Source organism: Poeciliopsis prolifica, unplaced genomic scaffold (genome assembly GCF_027474105.1).
Source record: "Poeciliopsis prolifica strain line A6 unplaced genomic scaffold, Auburn_PproV2 SCAFFOLD077, whole genome shotgun sequence".
NCBI classification, from domain to species: domain Eukaryota; kingdom Metazoa; phylum Chordata; class Actinopteri; order Cyprinodontiformes; family Poeciliidae; genus Poeciliopsis; species Poeciliopsis prolifica.
In genome coordinates this window covers 264,389-288,711 of record NW_026562452.1, presented here as the reverse complement: position 1 = coordinate 288,711, position 24,323 = coordinate 264,389, and the positions used below count along the sequence as shown (strand labels likewise).

The 24,323-nt window shown below is 37.5% G+C and overlaps 1 protein-coding gene across 5 annotated transcripts in view; it reads left to right on the top strand.

Moving 5' to 3' along the window:
• Nucleotides 1–24,283, top strand: part of srcin1a (SRC kinase signaling inhibitor 1a) — a 104,200-nt gene extending 79,917 nt beyond the window's left edge. For all 5 annotated transcript variants that reach the window (XM_055021520.1, XM_055021519.1, XM_055021518.1 and 2 more), the window contains 9 exons: nt 2,377–2,552; nt 3,430–3,560; nt 3,867–4,014; nt 5,389–5,695; nt 6,945–7,206; nt 7,308–7,447; nt 7,589–7,741; nt 12,667–12,801; nt 18,132–24,283. In XM_055021520.1, coding sequence (XP_054877495.1) covers nt 2,377–2,552; nt 3,430–3,560; nt 3,867–4,014; nt 5,389–5,695; nt 6,945–7,206; nt 7,308–7,447; nt 7,589–7,741; nt 12,667–12,801; nt 18,132–18,137 — 1,458 coding nt within the window. In that variant the 3' untranslated portion in view covers nt 18,138–24,283. The remainder of the gene's footprint in view (nt 1–2,376; nt 2,553–3,429; nt 3,561–3,866; nt 4,015–5,388; nt 5,696–6,944; nt 7,207–7,307; nt 7,448–7,588; nt 7,742–12,666; nt 12,802–18,131) is intronic.
• Nucleotides 24,284–24,323: the final 40 nt, after the last annotated feature.

Genomic DNA, 24,323 nt, shown 5'->3' with positions numbered 1-24,323 from the left:
TTAAAAAAAATCAACACACAACTAACTTACATAAATGGCATTTTCTCTTGTGTTTCTCATTTTGAAGAGTTGTAAAGTGAAATCACATAATCACTAAATGAATCTCTAAGTCACATCACATTTATTAAGCTGAGAAACAGGAAATTTTCTCAGCTTAATAAGAAAATTTGTACATTCATTGTCTAAGAAGTTTTGGGGCAATTTCCAGCCACTCCTTGATGTTGTTCTACGTTTTCTTACTTTTGTAGGTATTAGATCTCATAGAGTGATCAATAAATGTTTCTCAATAGTTCTTTGATTTGCTAGTCCAATTTATTTTGTAAGCCAGGTTCTAGAATTAATTAAATCTACAGGCCTTTTTGTAATAAAGCCAATAGTGCGGTTAGTGAAATCAATGGTTAATTTTATTGTAACGAGAGGTTACTTTTTCATTAAGTTCCACTCTGTGTTGGAACTTAATGTTTTGGATTTCACTTAGGAAAACTTTATAAAAATATCAATATATTTTAAATGACATCTGGAACAACATCCATATTTCAACGGTAGGAAATGTGCTGGGCAAAAGTGGCATCCAAGTGGGAATTCCAAGACTGAAAGCACTGCTGACGAGTCAAAAAGTGGAACTTTTTAAAAGCAGTCCATCTTGTTTCATCTGTCATAAAACTAATGCAAGATTCAGTGAAAGAAAATCTTCCTGACGAAAACGCTAGATTTTTCCCAGCATCATCTTAAAATGGAAAGTCAGGCAAAAAAATTATGTTATAAGGTCTTTTTAAAACAAGCTTACAAAGATGATTCGACCAAATTATTTCTGCTATTCAAATTTCTTTGATGAACTGCAACGTTTTTAAAATATTAGGTACTATCATAGGATTCATTTTCTAAATTCTTCAGTTTGAGATTATGTTGCTACAAGAAAAATGAATGAATTTCAAGACTTTGTACTCATGTTTCCCATATTGCCAACAGATATGGAGCTACTGCAGTACGCAGGTGGCTTTCAGCTTTCTATGTTCACTTCAATGCTACCTATTGTAAATACCACCTGCAAGAAACTCTGCTGCAGTGGTATTCCATTTTGTTGGGGCTGCAGTGGAACAATATCGAAGCTAAGTTGGTAGTTTGCAGTGTTCTGAAACAATTTGGACAGACTGGTTTGACTGGTGTCTTTGCAGAGAAAATAAAAAGAAAAGGCAATAAGAGACAGTGAGTGTTTCAGAGCTGTTATTTATTTCACCACAATGATCACAAGGTTTTCTTGAAGTTGTTAAGCAGCAAAACAGCTACAGCTGTGATGTACACAGAGAGGAAAGGTTATTGTTTGCATGTGTATTTGTCAGAGTATGACCTCTACACCTGGGTTATTGTTGTTGCCCAAAGCACTGGCCTTCTGCTTCAATTTTGCATGAGCTATATGAATTATACATAACGTCAAGGAAAAGGGTGAGTAGTTAAAATTTAGAGACAAGGCAGCACACTGGAAGATTAAAAACATGTAAATGCATTAAATATTTTTACTTAAATTTTTGCTGCACTCCTGAGTCTACAGGAATGCAGCTGCTGTCAGTTGGGAATACAATGTTATTCTGCATGTTAGTGATACTGTTGTCTTGCTCAAACAGACAGCTAATAAATTATTAATTTTTTCTGGCTTAGCAGGTGATTTCAAACCAGGGTTTTGTGTTACGTGGAGCAGGCCTGCAGAATGTTGCATTTACAACACAGACAGAGAGCTCAGTTCATGCTCAAGTGATTCCGCCATGGGCATTCTTTGTTTTTCTCAGAACTTCTGAACTTAGTGCTAGGAGAAATATTTTGTGCAAATTAAAATTTAAGCAAAACAAGTGTGGAAGTCTCAAGATTGTAAAGTTTGTAAATAATTTTTTCTCACCACACTGAATATATTCTCTGCAGCTGCAGAATTTCTATCTTTAATAATGTCTTGTGTTTGAAGATCAGCAAAATAAACAATGACATAATCTGTTAATAATTCAAACAGCTTTACTTTGTCAACCTTTGTTATATTACAACAACAAACTTTGATGGAGGGAGGAGTGGTGTGTGAAGTTATGGACCACCACATAAATGACTAAGTGGATGAAAAATAAAATTATTTTTTTTATTTTAAAATTTAAATTTTAAACTTTTATTAATCTCCCTTACTTATTCTGACTCCCTTACATAAACTCAAGAAAATCTGAATACCTTCTGAATACCTTGTAAATATACAGGGTCTACTGGTGTAAAATGTATTCCAAGTATAAAATTAATGCAAGGGCTGTGAATACTTCTACAAGGCACAGTCCAATACTTTTCAAGGATTGCTAGCATTCTTGTCTTCCTGTTGTCTTGATTTTAAATGTTTTTTGTGTGCAGATGGAGAACCAGGATTCCGTGCGAACTCTGCTGAAGCGGACAGAGGCTGAGCTGAACGTACGTGTAGCAGATGCCCTGCGGAAGCAAGAAGATCCTTTGCAGAGACAACGCCTCCTTGTGGAGGAGGAAAGACTCAAGTACCTCAATGAAGAAGAACTCATCATCCAGCAGCTCCAGTCAGTCACATAAGATTATTAAAAGCATAAAGTAAAACAACCTACTATCTAAATCTAAAAACTTTGTATTAATATTTTGTCCAATAATAGAACGTTTTTATTTGCATGTCTATGAGGCAACAGTGTGTGATTTTCTCCTCTATTCTATTTGAAATATAGCAAAAGTTATACATTCCACATGGAGTTGGTACATCAGAGAAAAGTTCAGCTTTTGCAGCTTAATGAATTACAGAATGACTTGGTGATATGAAGAAATTTAACTGTAATTAAGCCTGACAATGGACAAGATGCTTATTAAGATCTGAAATACATAGCTGTCCAGTAACTAATTAGAATGAGTGCAAAGATGAAAGTGAGAACTACCTTGAGATTTAATCATCAGATATTGTAAGTTGCTTCGCTCTTATATGTGGAATTGCTAAGCCCCTAAATCACTACACATTTCTGAATAATTGGTTGAACTCTTAGAGATCTTTGCTAATCAGTATTTGTTTTTCTTCCCCACCAAATGTAGCCACCTGCTTTCATTCATTACCTACTCTGCTTTCAATAAAAGAATGCTGTTTGGCCTTGCAGTTATGCTATAACAATGTTATAATTTCACATTTGCATGAAATCTGTGCTCTTGAAGATATGATAGGTACATAATTTGACTTTTTTTTTTCAGTCACGGTTTATGCAAATAGCTTTTCAGATACCACTGCATACTCCTTCAGTTCAGCTGTCCATAACTAGTTTATCAACAGGCTGTTTATTGACAGCAGATTAATTAACACTTTATTAACACATTTCTGATGTGATCAAGTTTTAATTTGAATAAAACGTGATCATGAAAGAAAAATCCCTGATGCTCAACCTTCTGTTTGTTCTGTCTCAGTGACCTGGAGAAATCAGTGGAGGAGATCCAGAAGGAGTCGTCTGTCAACCACAAGCTGGTGACGGTGCAGGAGCTGGAGGAGAAGGCTACAGTTCTGAGAAAGCTGGGAGAAACACTCACAGAGTTGAAAAGTGAGTCATGCCGGCTCATCCCTCACACTATGCACTGCACAACACAGAAAATGATCGTTACGACTAGTAGTCAGTTTATTTTCTACTAATTACTCACCGAGGCGCTGATTATCTTTTAGTCACCCACAGCCAGTCTGCAATGTTTAATCACTCTTGCTTTGCTCACTGTATGAATGAACTTGCTGACCATTTGCAGTAGCTCAAAAAATAGACCATTTAATTAACATGAAAGGCTTTCAGTATCCTTGAGAGGTCTTTTGTAAAAGCATACCTGTTTTGTGTCGCTCTTCTGCTTTTTTACTACAGATCAATTCCCGAGCCTGCAGAGCAAGATGCGGGTGGTGCTGCGGGTGGAGGTAGAAGCTGTGAAATTCCTCAAAGAAGAACCGCACAGACTAGATGCCCTGTTAAAACGCTGCAAGACTATAACTGACACCCTCGCCACAATGCGCAAGTATGAAACTGCTCTGAAGGTGGAGAATAGCACATTTGGCAGCTTTAGGCTCAGACTGAAGTGTCGAGCAAGCCGATAGAGTGATGTGAAGAATTGTTTCCCTCTTGCAGATTTCTGTGGTAGCATTGGTTAAGCCAGCTTAGTAAAGGTTCACCACTGTTTCATTCTTTCTCCATTTGTGGATAATAGCTTTCACTGTGTTTTGTTGGCATCCCAAAGGCTTAGAAACGGGTTTTTAACCCCTTTTTAGACTGATAGATGTTGATGGTTATGTTTCTCATCTCTTCTTGGATTTCCTTAGGTCAGAACATATTGTATTGCTTCTTGTGGTCTTTTAGCTTTCTTCAAGAAGTAATCTGACTATAGAAACAACACCAGATAAATATGGCTAATCACAAGGATGAGTTATCGAGAGGGCAGTTATATTTACACATAGGGCACAGTTGGATTGGATAGTTTATTTTTTTTTCAGTGACCTCAATTTGAAACCATTTTGTCCATTTACCCAAAAGATATTTGTTAGATATTATTTATTTTTTTGATAAATCATATCTGACAGACAGGGTTTTCTCAGTTCATGTTGATCAATCAAAGCTTTTCTTCAGCAACTTAAACGTGGAGTTCCTCAGGCTGACTTTGAGTCCTCTCCTGTTCTAATTCTACATTTTACCCCTAGGTCCATCTTCAGAGTGTATAATTTCACCATACAATAAAGAATGATTTACTGAAAACTGTAATGGACTTTCTAAATAACTTCAAGCCCTGGATGCACTCAATTTTCCTCCATGTAGAATAAACAAAACCAAAATAGAAGTCACTTTGTTTGGGACTAGCGGCTCTGCAGACCCTGATAGTGCATTTGCCCGTCTAACATCTTTCAGTCAATTCATTGTTAAATAGTTTGAAGTAAGTTTTGACATTTCCCTTAAATTTGATATATTCTAAATAAAAAAATTAACTTTGATTTGAAATATTTAAGCATGTCAAATAGCATGCCAGAAGACTCCAAACTTTTAAGGGAAAAAAACATCGAGTAATGCTTTCTTCATGGCACTAAATGCAGATTTTAATGTATTTTATTGGCTTTCATTGACAATATTGTTTTATGAAGAAATAACACTATGAAATTTTAAAGAAAAGAAGCATTCAGTAATCATAAATTCCAGCTGAAAGTACTTTCAAAGCTATTTTTATTCTCATAAATATGCTTTGTGATTTTTAGGAAGAGTGAAGGAGATTTTCTTATCAGGATTAGTCCTGAAAAGCTTCTTAATAATCTTAATTATTCTCAGTAATAATCTTGTCACACTCAAGTTTAAAGGAAACATTTCACAGACTTGATTAAGGATTTTTTTTTCTTCCTTGTCTTGCCAGGCAAGCAAATGAAGGGGTTTGGAAAAAGCAGGACAACTTTTCTAGCCCCTCATCAAAGCACAATGACGACTTGCAAAAATTTTCAAGTTTTGACATTCCTACCAGTCCACCGCTAACTATCAATGACATTGGAGGAGGTAACAGCTTGTCTAACTGGAACCCTCACTCAAGCCTCAGCCGTAGTCTCGGAAACCCATCCGGTCCTCATAAGGACAATTATCCTCCTGTTCCTCACAAAGGCAAAGCCCTAGAGGAGTTGGAGCGGCGTGCTGCCGCTGACAAAGCTTTATCAATGGAAGTCCGACTGGTAAGGCAATTTCTTTAATTACATTTTTCTTTATTTCTCTAAAACTTATTCCACCCCAAATAAAGCTGGTGGAAGTTGTTCCAGCAGTGTCTGCTTATCTATGTGTCCTTTATATACCTGTGTTACTAGGTCTTTAGAGAGTTTATAAAATGAGCAACCATGGAGAGTTTGTTTACGGCTTAAGAATATGTGCACTGACACTGCTATCCACATGGGATCTTGTCAATACTCTGGCAGTAAAAAAATTTCACTAAATAGCTGAAACAAATAATCTACACTCTCCAATGAATAAAAAAATACCTACACTGGATACCTCCACGAATTAAGGCTCCCAGAAGGATAAAACGCACACACACCTCAAAATTGCACATATATCAGGTTGACAAGAGAAAGAGGAAAAGCTGAAGGCTTCAGTGCTAATGCAAAATGCCTTTGTCATGCTGTTAAAGAGAAGCACTGGTGTCAGAGAGGATAAGGAGGAAAAAGCACAAGCAGTGGCCCATAGGCCTTAGTATGTTATTTTTGTTGTGTTAAGTGCAACTCTGCTCACTGTGACTTGGGGGGGATCATCTCATGGTGATCTGTGGAAAAACATAAACACTTTTGGAATTTGATTCTTTTTAACTGCCCCTGCTAAGATATGCACTGTGCCAATTTAAAATAATTGCACAACATGGCACATTGAGTGCTGCACAGAAAACATCATGTGCTGCTGATCGGTTAATAAAAATACTGATAGTTGTGTATGTGTGTAAAAATACAATCCCCAATTATAAGATTACTTTATTCGCCATAATGCCAATAAATATTTCTCTACTGATTAATTTGAATGGTATAAATAATTCTCTCCATATCTTTTTCATCAAATGATTAAAAAACAACAACATTTTTTTAAATGAATTCTTATTTTACATCTTTTGAGAGAGACCTTTTTCATTTCCTATGAAAATATACATTTTGGATGAGCAAAAAAGTGTCAAATTATGAAAAGTTGCTGAATGCAGATGTGATACCCATGTCCATTGTGACTGGACAGCCAAGGAAGCTCCAGCTAAAAACCTATTTCGCCAGTACTGAAATGTTGGTATCTATAGATTTGCTTTCACACTGAAATTCAATTTTCCCAATTTGCTGGAATCCATTAACATCGGACTGGTCTTGGGGATTTTTATAGCCATCTGGCAGTCTTAATCTGATGTGAAACAGGCCTGAGACAACACTATTCTGGTTGCCGTCATTCACTTTACAGGCAGCAGAGCGGGACTGGGAGGAGAAGCGGGCCAGTCTTACACAGTACAGTGCTCAGGACATCAACCGCTTGCTGGAGGAGACCCAGGCCGAGCTGATGAAGGCTATTCCAGACCTGGACTTTGCTGCCAAGCAGATCAAGCCCTCTTCCAACACACCATCAGTCCAGAACCCTCAGAGTGCGGCGTCAACAACAGAGCACCGCAGTAGCAAGCCACAAAACAAGCTTTCAGCAAAAGAGGGGGGATCCAGGCGTGGCTCTGGTAAGGCTATGACTTTCAAAAGTATGAATCACTATATTTACTGCAACCAGTTTTGTTAACTTATAAGCTTCTCTATCATATTTTTTTTTTCACTTGTCCAGATGAGTTGACAGTACCACGATATCGCACAGAAAAACCGTCCAAGTCTCCTCCTCCTCCTCCGCCTAGGCGTAGTTTCCCTTCATCTCCAGGAGTGACATCTCGCAGTGGAGAGCCATTAATTCCTGGAAAAAGCATAAAGGTACAAGAGAAAGAAACCATCAAATCAATACAGTCTTATGAAAACTAATTTGTTCATTTGCTGAATATTTTCTGTCCTAATAAACAGAAAATATTCTTTGCTGCTTTAGATCATGTCTTAATAATTTTTTTGTTTTATTAGAAATCAGAATCTGAAGAGAATGACACTCAAAAGCCTCACATAAAACTGAGAAGGACCATGTCAGAAAACCCTCGCCCTGCATCGACACCCCCGACGCTCGCTTCTGGAGAGAAGGAACAAGGAGAGGAGGAAAAGATTGCTGCCGAGCTTGAGGTAAATGAAATATGGATTGTATATCAATTTGATTATACTTTTACTGTGATAATGTTGCTCAATCAATGGCCAAACTGCGCTTTATAGCTATGAACGTGACATCCAGTAAGTGCCGAGGGGTTACGAGAGTACATACACACTCTAAGGGCATTTGCAGATACGCTCATCATCATTACCACATGTTCAAGCACCAGGTGCCATATGTCCCTCCTGCCCTTGGCACCGAGAAAGCCCAAAGATCACATAATGCTCAGTCACACACATCATCAACCAGGACTCACAGACAGATGGACCCCAAGAGCTGTGTGTTCTGTGTTTAAGATGGGCTGCCTGAAAACTTGATGCAACAAAGACTTAATAATACTTGATTTGGATTTGTCAGTGGTTGTTGTTTTGTTACCGTGACGTTCTTTTAACCTCTGTTTTGCCTCTCCAGCTGTTTGAGAGAGCCCCAATAAGGCTCTCTCGCCCTACTTCACTTTTCCTCCCCGTTAGTCCACACGTCAGGAAAAACACTTCCCCCTCCAGGCTAGACGTGTCTCCTCTTGAGGCCTCTGAGGTAACACTCTTGCTGGCCATGAACAGTCTGGATTGTTCCCTTATGTCTCTTTTACTTCTTAACTACCTTCAGTGTAACTACTGCTCAGTTTTTGACCGCATGCACTTTTAACCTTCTCGGCTTAAGCCTCATGACCACACAACTGCTGCTGATTTTTTTTTGACATTCATGTGCAGACAAGAAAACCTAAAGCCATTTTGCACAAGCTTTACATTCATTAGAGGGTTAAACTGATAATTATCATGTGTGACTGTGCACTAATTGTATCTACCAGACTGTGTCATAATTTATAGCAAGATATCGCAAATAAATGTGTGACAAAACATTATTATTCAAAACTCAAGTCTAAAGTGGATGAGTTATGATGAAAATAAGAAGATAATTGCTATCTTAAACTTGCAAAAGCTTTTGGTCAAATCCGATTAAATACCTGGAAAACTTTTAAGCAACAATCCAAATTTTGGTCAATTTTTAAATTCAGTGTTTTTCAGATCCACTGTGTTCTTGAAAACACAGAATTTCCTGATTTAAGGACAAATAAAGAATTAATATTATGATTAATTCTGTTTTGAGAATTATGACTCCATCAAAATTGGTTCCATTTAACTCTTTGTGTGTTCAGGTTGAGAAATCTTATACCAATAAAGTGGGTTGTACCAATAAGATTGGCACCAGTGATCTCATTGAAAACAGTCACTTCATATTGAGAAATCCAGAGGAATGGAGACATAATTTTTCCTTATGGGAGGATCAACCTTTAAGTGAGAGCAAACGAACCTATCCTGTTTCCTACTTTTTTCCCTTGTATGTAATTTTTGTAATTAGGTCCCAAACTTACAGCTGCATGTATGCTAATTATCTATAATTACATACATACATATGCATTTATACATATGTCATATCTGTCAGGTTTTCTTACATTTTTTGTAGAGGTTTAACTAGTTGATGTGTTTCTATTTATACATTAAGTGCTTTCTTTATTTATAGGGAAGGAATTTATCTCCAGTCCCCCTCATCGTGCTGACAGAATGTTTGCCAGACTCACTCACTGCTGCAGAAAATTCTGTCAGAGATTCAACAAATTACCCTGTACAAGATAATCCAGCACACAATTTGCGCAATCAGCATATGGTCCATAAGAATGTGTTTTCAAGGGGAATACCTTCAGAAGGAAACAAATGTGTTCTCAAACAAGACCAAGAAATCTCCCTGCTTCTGACAGACATGGAGATGAGATGGGTGTCTCCTCACGACGTTCAAGAACTGAAGAGTATAGACCTTAAAACTCTAACTATTTCAGCACAGAATGAAGACATTTCTGAAGAAGAGCTGATTGAACGGCCTCTGCTTATAATATTCAGGGAGGGAAATACATTGAAAGATACATACAGACTGCTGTATTCCCTTCTAGAGTCATCCAATCCAGTTCCTAAATCAAGATCAAGATCCTTCCACCAACTGACCCAGCAACAATCCCTCATGGAGGCTCTAAGTAGAGGGATTGAAACAGGGGACGACGTGCTAACGTTTCAGCATACTGATGATGTTAGAGTACAGCAGAGTAATTGTGATTCTAAAAGTAGCTCATCTAGTCAGAAAAGGATGACGCAGGAGGTCCGACTCAGCACCTACAAGAGGCTGGACAGTTTGGAGGAGACTATTCGAGAGCTGGAGAACACCTTAATAGAGATCAGTAGCCATCCTACGAGAGAGACGCTCTACACTGAGTCAGCCACCAGAAGTATTCCAGCACAGCACACTGGGAGTCTGATGTCAGAGACCAGGAGGCCACCAGTTCCACCCAAACCAGCATCAATTCAGGTCCATTGTTTGTTGCTGCTGCTGTGCACATCTGTCACTCTGAAGCAGCATGGTCTGTTTTCCTTCTTCTCAGCAGATGACTACTGGAAATTCTCTTTCAAGCCTCTGATGTCTGCTCCCTGACTCATTCCGCATGTAATTTTATTTAAGATCAAAAATATGTACAAAGGACAGACAACAGACTCCCTGTCTTCTTCTCTTTCTGTTCTTCAAACTGGAGTTGCTCTCCTGCTGAGCCGTGCAACAGTAATTATTTCCCTTCCAAACTTCTCTGACACTTGCTCATTTCTCCTCTCCTGTTAAATATATTCATAGGTAATGCCTGAACTTTATCATTTCTATTTTTTGCTTATGAGCCTTGCCTTGAAATCAACTTCCTTTCCCTCCAGCAAAGCAGTTAACAATACAATCATTTAAATTTTTAACCAACCTTCAGGGCATATTTTACATTTTCCTAAATCGTGCATTAAAGGGTATTGCCACTGCATGTGCAATGAGATTTTTTTTGTACTGTTTTCACAAGGCAATAAAATACATTTGGGTTGCCTCTTTTACATAAGATTATTGAAGATAAAATTGTTTTGAGGAATTATTATGCAGAAAAACCCAAGTCTGTTTCCTATTCCATAGCCTAATATAGTTTATGACCATGTAATGAACTTCTTGTCCTCGGATATAATGAGCCGCCTCTTTTCATTTCACCTCCAGCTGACCGCAAAGTGACAAAAGCTTAGCAATTAGCAAAAGGCTTAAAGCATCCCTAGTACAGCTTTCTTTGTGCCAAGATGACTTGACGGTTTGCGTAGTATTGACTCTTGCCTGGAAAGCATCCTCCCACTGAAATACTTGACAGTCGCTGTCATAGCGAGTTTCAGCCCTCTGATGTGGAGCCATGGAGCGTTCCTACGGGAATGGCTGAGGATTACAGAGTCTTCACACATTATTTCATCACTCCAGCTTCAATCATGTTGATCATTCCAACAGAACCCTTCTCCCTATTCTGGTCGAACATGTGCTGCAAATTAAATTCAGACAAGAAGTCTCCCTTATTACTGAATTGTGGTTCACATTTTCAAAAAGAAATAGAAGTTGAACTTAAACCAAAGGACAGCCAATTTACTGAGTGTTAACAATTGGTCTAGTTCATATGTAGCTGGATATCTGGGAAAACCTATAAATTTTTATTTGGTTTGCCTTTAATCCACGCAAAAACTCAACTTTATATCACTGAAAACTATTATTCATAAAAACTGCAACCAAAGTGGAGATTTAACAAAACTCTGTATTTGTATTTGTTGAGAAATGGAGTTTTAGGGTCCCGCGCATTAGTCGCATTAGTCAGGGACCCATAATGCACCAATATATTCACACACTTTACAGTGATTCCCAATTGACATTTTCTTGTATTTTATTAACTGTATTTTCTAATTCATTATTTAAAAGTGTTTTGACCTAAATATTTGTCCCTTAAAGCTGATGAACTTCAATCAAATCCACTAATCAATTACAATTTGAGTCACAACTGAGTTGCAAAGGACACACAGGTCTGTTAGGAAACATTAGTGAAACGACACCATCATGAATGCCAAAGACCTCAGTAGACAGGTCAACTGTGGAGAAGTTTGGGCTACAGCAGGGGAGGGAGGTTACTAACTAAAATTAAAGTGGGAGAGTGTGTAGACCGTAAATCTATTGGTTGTGCACTTCAGAATAATGAGGTCAGTGGAAGAGTGACAATGCCACTATTTAATGAAAGCCATATAGACAGCTAGAACAAACTTTCTCATGCTTCCTTTAAAGAACACACCAAACATGTGGAAGAAGCTTCTCTCCTGTCAGAGGTGTCTAAACTAAACATTGCTTAAATGCAAAATAGTGTGAAACAAAACAAACCCTCTACATCACTTTGGACATGCTGGAGTAAAACACAGTGATAGGAGCACCATAATGTGAAGCTGCTTCAACTAGGAAAGTCAAGGTGGTCAGAGTTGATGGAAAGATGGATGGATCTATACTTTGGACATCCGTGGCATACAAGTTTGTAGTTGTGAACTGACAATGAGAAAGTTCAAGGTATTTGCAATGATACAATCTTTTATCTTGTGTCTTTGTGTGCAGAAGAGGCACAGCTGGATGGAAATGTGTATTTGTTTTTGTGTTTGTTAGAGGCAGTGAATTGTTTAGCTCAGTGGGGAAGATAATTAAGCACAGAGCTTTGCAGATCTTGCTGTGAAGCTAGATCACGTAGTGTCACTTTCAGTGCTGCTTTTCTATATTCTGTTCTGTGCCATTCTCTCTTGATAGAGGGTATTTTTCACTGAAGTGCATTTTCTCAACTTTATATCAACTATCTTCTCAAATCTTTAAAGAAAAAATCCTCCTTGTCTCAGGAGACTGGTTTGCTTGATGTAGTCAAACTCTTTTCAAGTAAATTTATGTCAATGGTTGAAACAGACGGTATTGTAGAGAGGAAGTGAAATGTATAAGCAGGTCTGTATTAAATTGGCTTTCTGTTCTGCTTTTCTCTGTCTTGTTTTTCTCTCAGGGTGGGAATAATCCCAGCATTGGTAAAATTCATTCCTCAGCTGCCTCAAAGCTGAAGCACCTGCAGCAAAATAGCACAGAGAAGACTAAAGGTGGCAAGAAAGAGGACTTACAGAAGATGCAGAGCTTGCAACAGGTATTATCTAACCATTAGCTCTGATTTTGATAAATCATGTTGAAGATTAGTATAATAAACCCTTCTTAAAGGCAAAATTAATGACATTGGTCTTTGCTATGTGATTTCTATACCCATATACATGTAAGCCTTGAAAGTTGTTTAAGTACTAAGATCGTGAGCATCTATTTCTGGAACCCATTGTTTTCTTTTTTTTCATTCACCACTCAAGAATAAATTATTTCCTTGACCGTTACATCATCTCTACACAAGTGTTGCACGTCCTCGGCATGCTTCACCCCTCAGCTAGGGAATATGACTTCATATGACAGGTTTCAGCAGGGACTGCATGAATTTAAAACCATTTTTGGAGAATACACATAAGTTGTTTGATACCATGGACTGATGCATCAGACAAGATGCTGGGCACAAAATTGGGAACAAAATGATTCAACTTTTAGCTCATTGTCTTTTAGATATTACACTATCAAATAATTGGGGTGGGAAATAATTATTATGAAGTCTCTCTTTGTAGGGATTTATATTTTAATTAATGGAAACAGACTGTTAACCAAAACTCTAGAAAAAGCATATGCTGTGAAAGTTGTACATGGTCCAGTCCCACAAAAAAGTATTTCTTTTTATTTCTTTTATTTTGAAATGATTATTTTATTATATAATGGAAAAAGTCATTAAAACCAGCCCGGCATTGGGTGAAAAGTAATGACTCCCTAACCACCATCCCTGATTATGTCACCATTGGCGACAACAACTTGCAACTTTAATTCATTCTCGTTAGCAGTTTTTCAACCAAACATTTCCGGTTCAAGGTATATTGTCAAAGTTTAGGACGTAAAACTCCTTTATTTTATATTTTGGGGATTCAATTTTTTAGCTTATCTCTGAGTTTAACAACTAGAATTATTTTTAACTGTAGGATTTTCTAAAAGAGAGGTGAATTCATGGTTTTATGAATTATGTCAAGTCATCCAGATACAGAAGCAACAAAGGACCCCAGATCATCACCACCACCCTGTTTCACTGTAGTTATGAAGTTCTTTTCATCAAATCCTGCATTAATGTTACACTAGATGATGGTGCTGACAAATCATGCACCATGAAAGTAATTTTGGTAAGCCAAGTTCTCCTGTGAAGGTTCATCTCCTGCGAAGTGTTTTTCTACTAATAGAAACTGATTGAATTCTGGCTTTTACAACTTTGGCAACTTTTTGAGAACAATTTTTGGTCTGATTTTAAAATAGTGTTTGATCAAAAAATATTTGTGACCAAAAAAGACGCTTCCATTGTTCTGTAGTAAAACTTCTAGAAAACATGACTTAGTGGAGAAGCTTGTAGTTTGTCACCAGGTTTGTTGACAGTTCTCCTTCTTTGTTAGACTGTCTGTAGATGCTCATTTGATGGTTTGGTTGTAGGTTTTTGTAATTGTAATGCTAAAAGCCTCTTCGGACTGAACATTTTGTTTGTGCATGAACAGACTTACAAAAATATTGGTTGGTTCAAATTATTATTTTCCCAAAGCACTATTAATGGACTGCTTTTAAGAGGTGAGAAAACATGAGTGCAATTTTATATTCTTTATACCATTTTAAAGCTATTTTAGATAAATGTTGTTATACGTTTGATCAATAGTTGTCCCTGCAGGGTTTTTTTCTTTTTTATATTTGAACTTGTTAGCATTTAAAGAGGTGATGTAAAGTAAAGACCTGGACATGAGGATGCTAGATGGTCTCCAGAGGCTAGGAAATTAAACCGCTGAAGCATGTCGGTCGAGCAAAGCTGGGAGAAGATTCTTGCCAGTGTATGGGGGCAAGAAAAGCTTAATGTCAATGTAATTTGAAAAATAACAGAAGCAGTGAAGTGCACCTAAACCTTCATAACCCAGAGCGCTTTCAGACTCAAAAGTAAGTTTTGTAGATTGCAGAGAAATGAATGTGTTTGGCAGAGAGAGAGATTTGGGAGATGGAGAAGTAATGAGGCTTTGGTCTCTTCAAACTGAGAAGATTGGGAAGAACCTCTGCAGTGCTGAGTAATAACCGCCACTCGAGTCACTGGCAATCACAGATGATTTAATATGAAGAGGGCGTCTCTCTTTCCGTCATTAAATCTTTTACATTTCTCCCGCTTTATGTCTCTTCTCCCCCTTTTTCAGCTTCCTGTACTCTTCAATTTACACAAGCATCCCCTTTTTTCCTTTTCCATCATCCTTTGTTGGTTTTATTCATTCCCTCAGATTTGAAGGCTGAGTAGATGCCTACTCTTGTCAACTGAAAGGGAAATTAATCCTATTATTTCAAAATGACACTGACACTGCACAGTCTCTTTTGTGCATAAACTGTTCAAAACAGCTATTGTGAAAGACTCTGGATGTGTGAAAGCAGTATTCTTAGAGGGGCTTTGGACCCTCAAAGCTAATTGTCCGAGGACAAAACCGGTGCCAAAGCAGTTTACATGCCAGTTTAGTACAATTTTATGGTTAATAAAAAAATGAAACAATTGATTTAAACTAAGAGAAGAAAAAAAGAGGCAACTTTGGCAAAATTCATTTGTTGCTTTCTATTTTATAGGTGGAGAAAAGTAGGCATTGTGAAGGTAAAGTAAGAATTGTTGAGCAAAGACTATCAGAAAACTATCTTTTGGAGAATAAAGCGTTGTATCCAGTAAACTGGCAGAGAGATCTGGATGGGAACTCCCTTATCCTTATTCAAACCTGAATGATTTTTATTCTCCACATTTTTCTGATCTGTCAGCCCAAACTCAAAGATAATTCTGTCAGTCACATATATTTTGGAGCATGGACAAGCTGATTCTCATCAATTCATAAAGTAATACACTAGCTTGCAAACTTCCAACCAGTTTTATATAGTAACACTTTTATTGAACTTTTCTTAAATTTGTTTTTCCAAATTGACAAGAGCAACATGCTCTTTTCGCATCTTATTAATCCAACTAAAAACCAAAATACATTAAAAAATATGTCAAAAACAACAAAAAGTATTTGAGGGATAAACTTCTGCATCATGTGCCAGAACATTAGCATTTTAAATACGGGTTTATGGGTCAAACTATGCATCAGTTCCAATTAGGACAGAATGTTGTTGTACCACTTGCTGGTTTTATCTGCCACATTGAACTAAGCAACTTCTTTACCAATTTTCTACATTGATGTGTAAAGAGTTCTCAGCTAGTCTCGTCTTTTGCTGCATAAATTGACAATAAAACATTTGTTAAAACATCTAACATTTGTTTTGACAACATTCAGAAGTATAGAGAAATTCTAGATGAACAGCAATTGACAAAAGTAGTAATGTCACACTTACTGGATTTTTTTGTTTCACATGGTAGCTTGTATACCTTCATGTGTGCCTTGGATATATTTATGACAAGACACAAAGAGGAATTTAAGAATTCCTCTGAAATTGAATGCAAGTTTGTTTTTCTGCCTTCAAGCCCAATGGGGAGGACTGTGAGAGGAGTAAAAACATCTCCAGGGCTTCTTGTTAGTGAACAGTAGATCTGTTGTTTGGGAAAGCATGCCATTATAAAAGCTTTGTCTCCTATCATCACAAATGTTTGAAGTTTGCTAAAAGTTACTGGGACTATAAAATGAACCATGTGCTTTTGGAAGATCAGATTGAGCTGTAATGTTTTTTTAACAAACACCCCATGTTTGTTGTTTTATGTTTGGCATAAAACGCAGGATAAATATTGATGGAAGTTCCTTTTGCTTGCAGGTTGGACTATCTAGGATGGTGTTGGCCTTTTTCTCATTTAAAAACTCGAAACTTTATTCAAGTACAAGCCATCATAACTCTGTTTGCAAAAACAGGACATTTTAAATGAGGAGGTCTCTTTCAGAAAATTGAAAATGGGTGGTTGGTAGATCATCTGGTGATGATCCAAAAATTATAGCTGATTCAAAATAGACCCAAAATCAACCTTCTGCAATGGCCATCTCATTCTCATGACCTAAATATTTTCAGAAAGCTTGAAGGGTAAGCTGGAAAGGAAATTAGATCAACCAGAGGCCAGTCAGGACTCTGACGGATCTACGGAGATCTTTTATAGAGGACTAGTCTCCCTTTATGCTTTCTAAAGTTTTATAAAAGTACCAGTAGTTGTGCCATCACTGATTTAGTCAAAAACAAATTTCTCTTAATTTATTTTCCCCAACTAAATAAACATGATAAAATTAACACAATGGATTTTCCAAAAATGTTCAGCGTGTGATTATTCTAATGGAATTTTTAAAAGTACACATTTCTCCAGTGAGAAATGTGGAGGCACCGAGTTTCTCTTCTCCTTGAACCCCCTGTCAGTGGGACTAATGCATTTCAAGCATGAGGACCAATCAAATCAATATGCTCAAGTGCTAGAGTTCAAAGCTCCTGTTTCTCCTCGTTTGCTTTGCCACAGATCAAGGAGGGCATGACAATGGCATAAGTTTCACGCCTCAAACCATCCAATTCTCCGTTTGGCCTTACATGGCTCCCGACAGTAAAACATGCTAGCTGTAGGTGATGAGCACGAAGTGGGGCTAGTGGGGACATACCATCCCGTTTGGCAGGAAGCTGTGAAAGTGCAAAACAAGGAGGGAAATCTCCTTCACAGACCAGCATACCAGTTTGAGTCAGGTATGAGAAAAATATCTCAAGCAGAGCAAATGTAAATCTCTCAGCTGGCTATATTTCCCACAACAAAAGTCTTTGACATGTTTTCCCCTTCCTTGCTCTTTTGAAAAAGTGACAAAACTTTCCTAACTAAACTTTTTTTTTTGTACCCCATTCCATTCGGTGTATTTTGTACACTCTGTGCCTTGCACTTACAGCATGTAAAAGGTTCCTGTCACATGCATTCACATCAGCGCCCGAGAAACAAAATCATCTTCAAAAATGCATTTCCCACAAGTTTCATTCTGTTGAAACAGTGCCATCTACTGGCCGAAACATTAATTATTTGAAATAAAATAAAGGCGTGGCTCTGCATGTTCATCTGAGTGTGTTGCGTTTTCAAAGAATGAACATCATAGAAATAAGCTAAGTAAAGGTAGTCAACAGTGTAATATGTCTTTTTTTTCACTGTTGCACCTTATTAGTGGGATTAGTGGTTCTGTCATCATGTACAGATGGTGGCCTGTGTCTTGGCTTTCATCACACATGCTGATATCAACCTGAATAACAATCTCCTGTGTTTGTCTCCTGTTCTCACTCCCCCTCCTTTCCCGTCCACAACATGTTTTCTTCTGATACTTCATCAATCCTGGCCCCCTTGTGTGACCCTGTGCTGCCCTTCACCTCCTGACCTGCCTGTCTGCTCCAACCATTACCCTGCAGCAGTGAGCGACCTGTCCCCTCATCCAGCCTCTTCAGTCTCCTCCTCCTTTTCACGTGACTACAAAGATGCACACTTATTTGCCCACTTTACTTAACCAGCTCCTTTTACATCTCTAGTATTCAGTCCAAGTTGTGCTTAGACGGGTGTGAGTGTGTTTGTTTGTGCAAGCATGTATGCTTGCACAGGTGTGTTTGAATGCCCTGGTGAAGGAAATTGCTACAGGGAACACTGCCCAGCCACAACCAATTTTAGAACTTTTAAATTTTTCATAATTTCCCACTTCAGCCCCCTGAAAACCTCATCTCTCTGTGCTCCTCCTTCACCCCCTCCTGTCTTCTGTGTCCCTGCTCTACTCCAAGGCCTTGGGGATCAACCGTGCTGGAACCACTGAACCGTATTTGAAAGCGAGCATTTTTTTAGGCCGAATGCCTACTCCTGCAGCAGCTTTTGCACCTGGTTTGAGAATGCCCCCCCATGAGGGGATACCCTCCCTGACAGTCTCCTCCAGCCAAGCAAAGGCGCTCCTAGCGAGTCTGTCAGCCTCCGGCCTCTGCACCGAGGCTCTGCTCCTTTCTTCCGCTCTACGTCAACGCCGCCTTCTCCGGGAGCAGAGAGCATCATCTTCTCTTCCCAGCAGCCTGCCCTCCACCCCTACATCTTCCTCTTCTCCCACAACCCCTACTCCATCCCTGTCTCCTTCCTCTCCCACACCTTTTGGTTCCTTTACCTTCTCCTCTGGGGTTGTCAAACCCACCAGAAGGAAGACTTGATGGCCCCCAACAACTCAGCAACAGCAAGGATGGTGACAACTCTTAGTAAAGAGTAATAGGAGGAGGAGGACATGGAAGAATATCATTCTAAAATTATCTTGTCACATATTTCCTTTCAGGATTCTGTAGATGCATATTTTCTTCATTTTTTTTCTTACTAATGTTGAATACACCAGACTGGATGCTTCATATTCTCACTCCTTTTTCTTTTTTGGACAAGTTTCCTTCTCTCGTCTGGCTGCATGGTCTCCCACGCAGTCCTTTTGCCAGATTCCCCAACAGAGTGCACACAAACAGGCCAGGCCTCGCTTTTCCACCAGCTGTCTGCTACAAGGTTGGTGTGGTTGGACATGTTCTCATTTAGTGAGCTGTCCGTGGTATAGTTTCCATAACTAGACTGTGTGTATGAAAGTAGAGTCGCAATAATCACCAAGTGAGTCCAGTAGTTACATATGTTTAGGATAATGTTGCTCTTTTTTACCTGCATAACCTTGCAGAATAAATCTGCTGAGAAAATAAGAAAAAAGACAGATGTAATGAATTTGGTTTTGAACTGTTTGTTGCAAAAAGGGCATTCTTTTCTTTTCTTGCATCAACCAACTTTTAGATTTTAAATTGGTGCTATATTTTGCCTTCTGTTAGAACTCACAGAGTTTACATAATTGCTCTTCCTCCTCTGCACATTCCTTTGGGTTTCTAATTTAATGTTGCGGTTCAAATTTTGTATGTATCTCTGCAAATGAAACTCATGCATCTATCATTGTTAACATTTCTAGCCTTTTTAATCTGTTGGGAACAAGAATATTGCAGCATTATTCACAAAAGCACACTGTTACGAGCAGCCATGAATCTTCATATTTCTGTTTGATATAAAGCAAGGAGACAAAGTTACACTGAAAGAAGGGGAAATACAAAGGAGGCTCTATATAACCAATGTGGATTTACTGTGTGTGTGGTGTAACTAGTTAATTGACAATCAGGATGTCTTCACTGTAACATCTCACAGGTTTCCCATCCCAAAGACTCAAGCACGCCCTTGTAAAGCTAAGCTGTACAGCACAGACACAATGTGTGTGTAATAGTTTTATTTCATTTTGTTAATCTTATACAAATCTATACTGCCCCTCGGATGAAACTGATCACAGCGATCAGAACATTTCACCCAAATAAAATAGTTTCCCATTGATATGGTTACTTCAGGATTATCTGCCAAAAAGCACCCATATTTTATCATACTGTAGTTTGTACTTTATCTTTGACTCCAAAGAGGTGGTAGCACTTAATTACTGTTTGAAATGTATTTTTAAAAAATACGTTTAATCAGCACATGTTTAGAAATTATGTATTTCTTGGCGCTTGTGAGGGAGTCAGAGATTATAAAATGTAAAGAAAGCACAGTTCAGTCTCAAAACACAAGATCCCTCATTAGCTTAGTTATCAAATATGTTAGGAGGCTTTAAAATGTTAATTTACTGAAAATGAGTGAAATAGGAACAATATAACTTTACAATTATTTTATTTCAAAAAATATGAATACAAGAGTCTTTTCAAACTAGCATTTAGACACAAAAAAGGACTGGAGAACCTTTTGCCAAGAACATCGATCTAGTGTACATGTTATTGTAAACGGGTGTGAAGGTATTATTGATGTTAAACAATATACAGATGCATCACAATAAGTGAAACTCATATAAAAACATTAGAGAAAGTAAAATGTATCTGACTATTATTTCTGTTAATTTTGATAATTTTGGCTTACAGCAATAAAAATCCCCAATTTTAGACAGTTGGAATGAAACAAAAGACACAGAACAGAGTCAGTCAGAGTTAGTCTTAAGAGAACTTTGAAGCAAATCCCATTTAAGTGTTTTATGGAGATTCACTTGGTGGTGTGGACTTCACTGGAGTCATCACATGTCCAGAAATTTCTCTAGTCACTTTAATCCAGAACTACAGACATAATCTTCTTCTTAGAAAAAAAAAGACCTGGCTGTTGTTCGGCTGTCCAATGTCCTACTTCACATCAAAGTCAGCTATCTTCTTAATGGATATTGGTCCATTATGTAGTTATCAAGTCAAAGCCAGCACAGCCATCATCTGTATCACAGCATTTTATATGAAAGAGTGAATTGAATTTTGGGGTTTTTAATAGCTGCTAACCATACCAAGATTAACAGAACTATACACTTCAATACACTTTAATAAATTTTTATGAGTTTCACTTTTTAAACTGAATTACTGAAATTTATTTACATTTACATGATATTGTTATAACAGAGATGTGCCTGTATTAAATGATTTTCGATGTCTGCAAGTTGATGCGAAATTTTAAATCATGCTTATGAAGGAAGACTTTGTGCTAAATTGGTTTGTTGCCATCAGAAAGGAATTTTTGTTTAGTTGTTGCAGTAATCATAAATTATTATTCCATTTTATTCTTACTAAGGCACATGATAGGTATTTGTCAAATAACCTGAATTAGTTGCAAAAAATGTCAACTACTTCAATATAGGTAATGTCTTTATTACTTCTGAAGCTCAAATCACAATATTAAAATTATTTGTAAATTTAATAATTATGGTAATTTCCTTTTTTTTTGTCTCAAACTTTTTGGGAACAAGGGTTTAATGCATGCATTAACTCTAATGAGCACAAATATATAAATTACACAGTTCATCAGTCTAGTTTTGACTTTCACTATCTTGGGTGGCTGGTGTTTCTCTGGCTGCTGTTTATTTACAACAAATCACAGTGGGGGAGTTTTTCTAATGTAGATCCTTCATAATGAACCATTCCATAGCTATAGGATCTTTGTGTTTGCTTGAAAGCTGCCTTGCTGTTTGTTGACAAGGTTAAACGGACAGTTGCACTTTCCTTCTGTTCTCCGGAATGGCTCAAAGAAACTGATCCTCTTGGGCATTGAGATTAACACATGTGCAAAGGCGGCTCGTGTCAGAGAGTAGGCGGCGTGAGGAGCGAGGATTAGTTTGAGGACATGAGTTTGAAGGCTATTTTAATAAGGCCAGCGTTGACTCGCCCCGTCTCCATGGAGAGCGCTGGAATGAAAGAATAAGTGTCAGTCGGAGACAGTATTCGGCTGCTTGTTCCCCCTTGCTCTCAGTTTGCGTTCTTTTTGTGTGCGGTCTGTTAAAATCGGTTAGCTTCAGGTTAAGGTGGTATGATTTCTGATGAGGTTCAGTTCTAAGCAAGATGTGCAATATGTATTTAGCACTCTTACTCTTTTACCAAGGTATTCCTCTTTGCCTTTGTCATATTTATGCCTGTTTGTCTCCAAGGACCTGCAATGTTTTTTCCTGGTGCCTGAATGATCTTGCAAGCAGCACTGACAGAATAACACTTTTACCCAAATAAGAGCTTCAGAAACCTGGTTTGGTTCCTGTTTTTTTTTTTTATTGTTTGTTTGTTTTGTTTTAAAGAAAATTGAAAACTGCTTGAAAGCACAAATGTGCGAGCTCACAGCCTCATTGTTAGTGCATTCTGGATCTGTAAGGAAGATTCCAGCTGAGTTGAATAGAGGAAAGGAAATCCTTAAAGCAGTAACTTTCCTATGTGGTATTTTAGCCTAAGTGAAACCAGAGAATCATATTAAAATGCCTCCTGGACTTTTTTGTTGCTCAAAACAAGTGTTAGTGGGCTGTGATTTCAACAGGCTTGGGGGCATGTTGAGCACACTCTGGCAATCAGAAAAAAAAACCATGCAAACTTGAAACTAAACATAGGAGAACTATACATATATAAATATATCTAAGTGAGATGTTTGTGTATGATATAATTGTGAAAAAAAATGTGAATATATACATAAATATTTAGGCCTAGATTAAGTTCTATACTGTAAAATGTCCTCATATCTTCTGATTTATATATTAGTGACCATTTTGTACAAATTTTTCTTTTTTAATTCATTCAGAGATATTACATTTCACACTAAGATTATTTATTCATATGCAGAACATTTTTATATTGTTTAAAATAGCTGTGTAGATAACTGTTAGGCGCTGTAATATACTTTAAAGTTAATTTTGAAATTCTAGGGTTTTCTTTACAAATAATGAGTTGAGCTTTATGTAATTATGACGATTTAAAAAGCTTTTCCCTGAAAATACTCGTCCAGCTTGTCTGCACATTTGCCTCCTACTGTTAAAGTGTGAGAGGCTGGACCAGTGCCTGTTAGTAGGGGCTTATTTTGCTACTAGGTCTGGGTTATTTTGTACGTGTTTTTCTTTTTCTCATTTTATTCTGCCATTCTGTATTTGTGATCTAAATGGTATTAGTGACACTGGAGATGGTCAAAAACACAGAAAATGTAGTACTTACTGTGACACAATTCCAAAGGCTTCAAAAGAGGTCTTGCTGCTTTGACTGAAGCAAGTTACTTGGCTTTAATTCTCTTTATTTTACTCTCTTTTTTTTTTTGTTTGCATGTTAATTGAGATGGCAGGAATGTGGATTAAAAGGTTTAGAGACTATAAGTGTACATTATGTTGCTTATACTGCTCCTGTTTGTGGCTTTAAGTAGCGTTTAAGCTAAACTTTTAAAATGGTAAAAGACAGATTTATTAACGAATCATGTGGAGAACTATGAAGTCTATGATTTTGCATTTGTATTTCTTTTCTGATGCTTAATCTACATTCTTTAGTATGTATCTGAGATTTTTACTTGAATGTGTGGATGTTCAAAAATCTTGGCATCAAACATAAATAAAAAATAATAACAAAATTGACTTGTAAATAGGTTGAGTCATAGAGAGTTCACTGGATTATGTCCAAAAGATAATCTTTTATTATAAACTATGATGATGGATACAAAGGTATATACAAAAACAATGCATGTATAGTCTCAAGCAAACGCACGGTGCAGTTTAGAAAAAAAAAAAGAAGTTACGTACAGTTCATGTTTTCTCAAAGTTATAAGAAACAGTCAGAGAAGTGGGTATATATGTTTGAGGTTTACAACCAGAAACGATGCATTATTTTAGTATGTGTGACACGGGCATGTTCAGTCTTACTGTGAAGTTACGTAATGACGATAGTGACTGGGAGTGTTGAACATCCAGGGATCAGAAGGCTTGAACGCACCTCAACATGAGAAATCAGCTACGATTCTCCCATTTGTAGAGTAGTGTGACATAAGAACAAAAATAACTACAGAAAATAGATCAATTATATGAGATATATAAAATTTAAATGCCTACTGAAACTGGAGATAATTTTATCAGTGTGGATGCCATGATATTTTGTGAGAACTGTGTGTTTGTTTGTTTTTTTTCTGTGAGAAGACAGCAGGCACCTGAACCTGCCTTCTTTTGTACATAATTTGCTGTGATTGTGTGTCCAATAAAGTGCAGCCCTCTTGTACAGTCCGATCTTGCTTTATTCCTTCTGCTTTAAGACACATGAGTC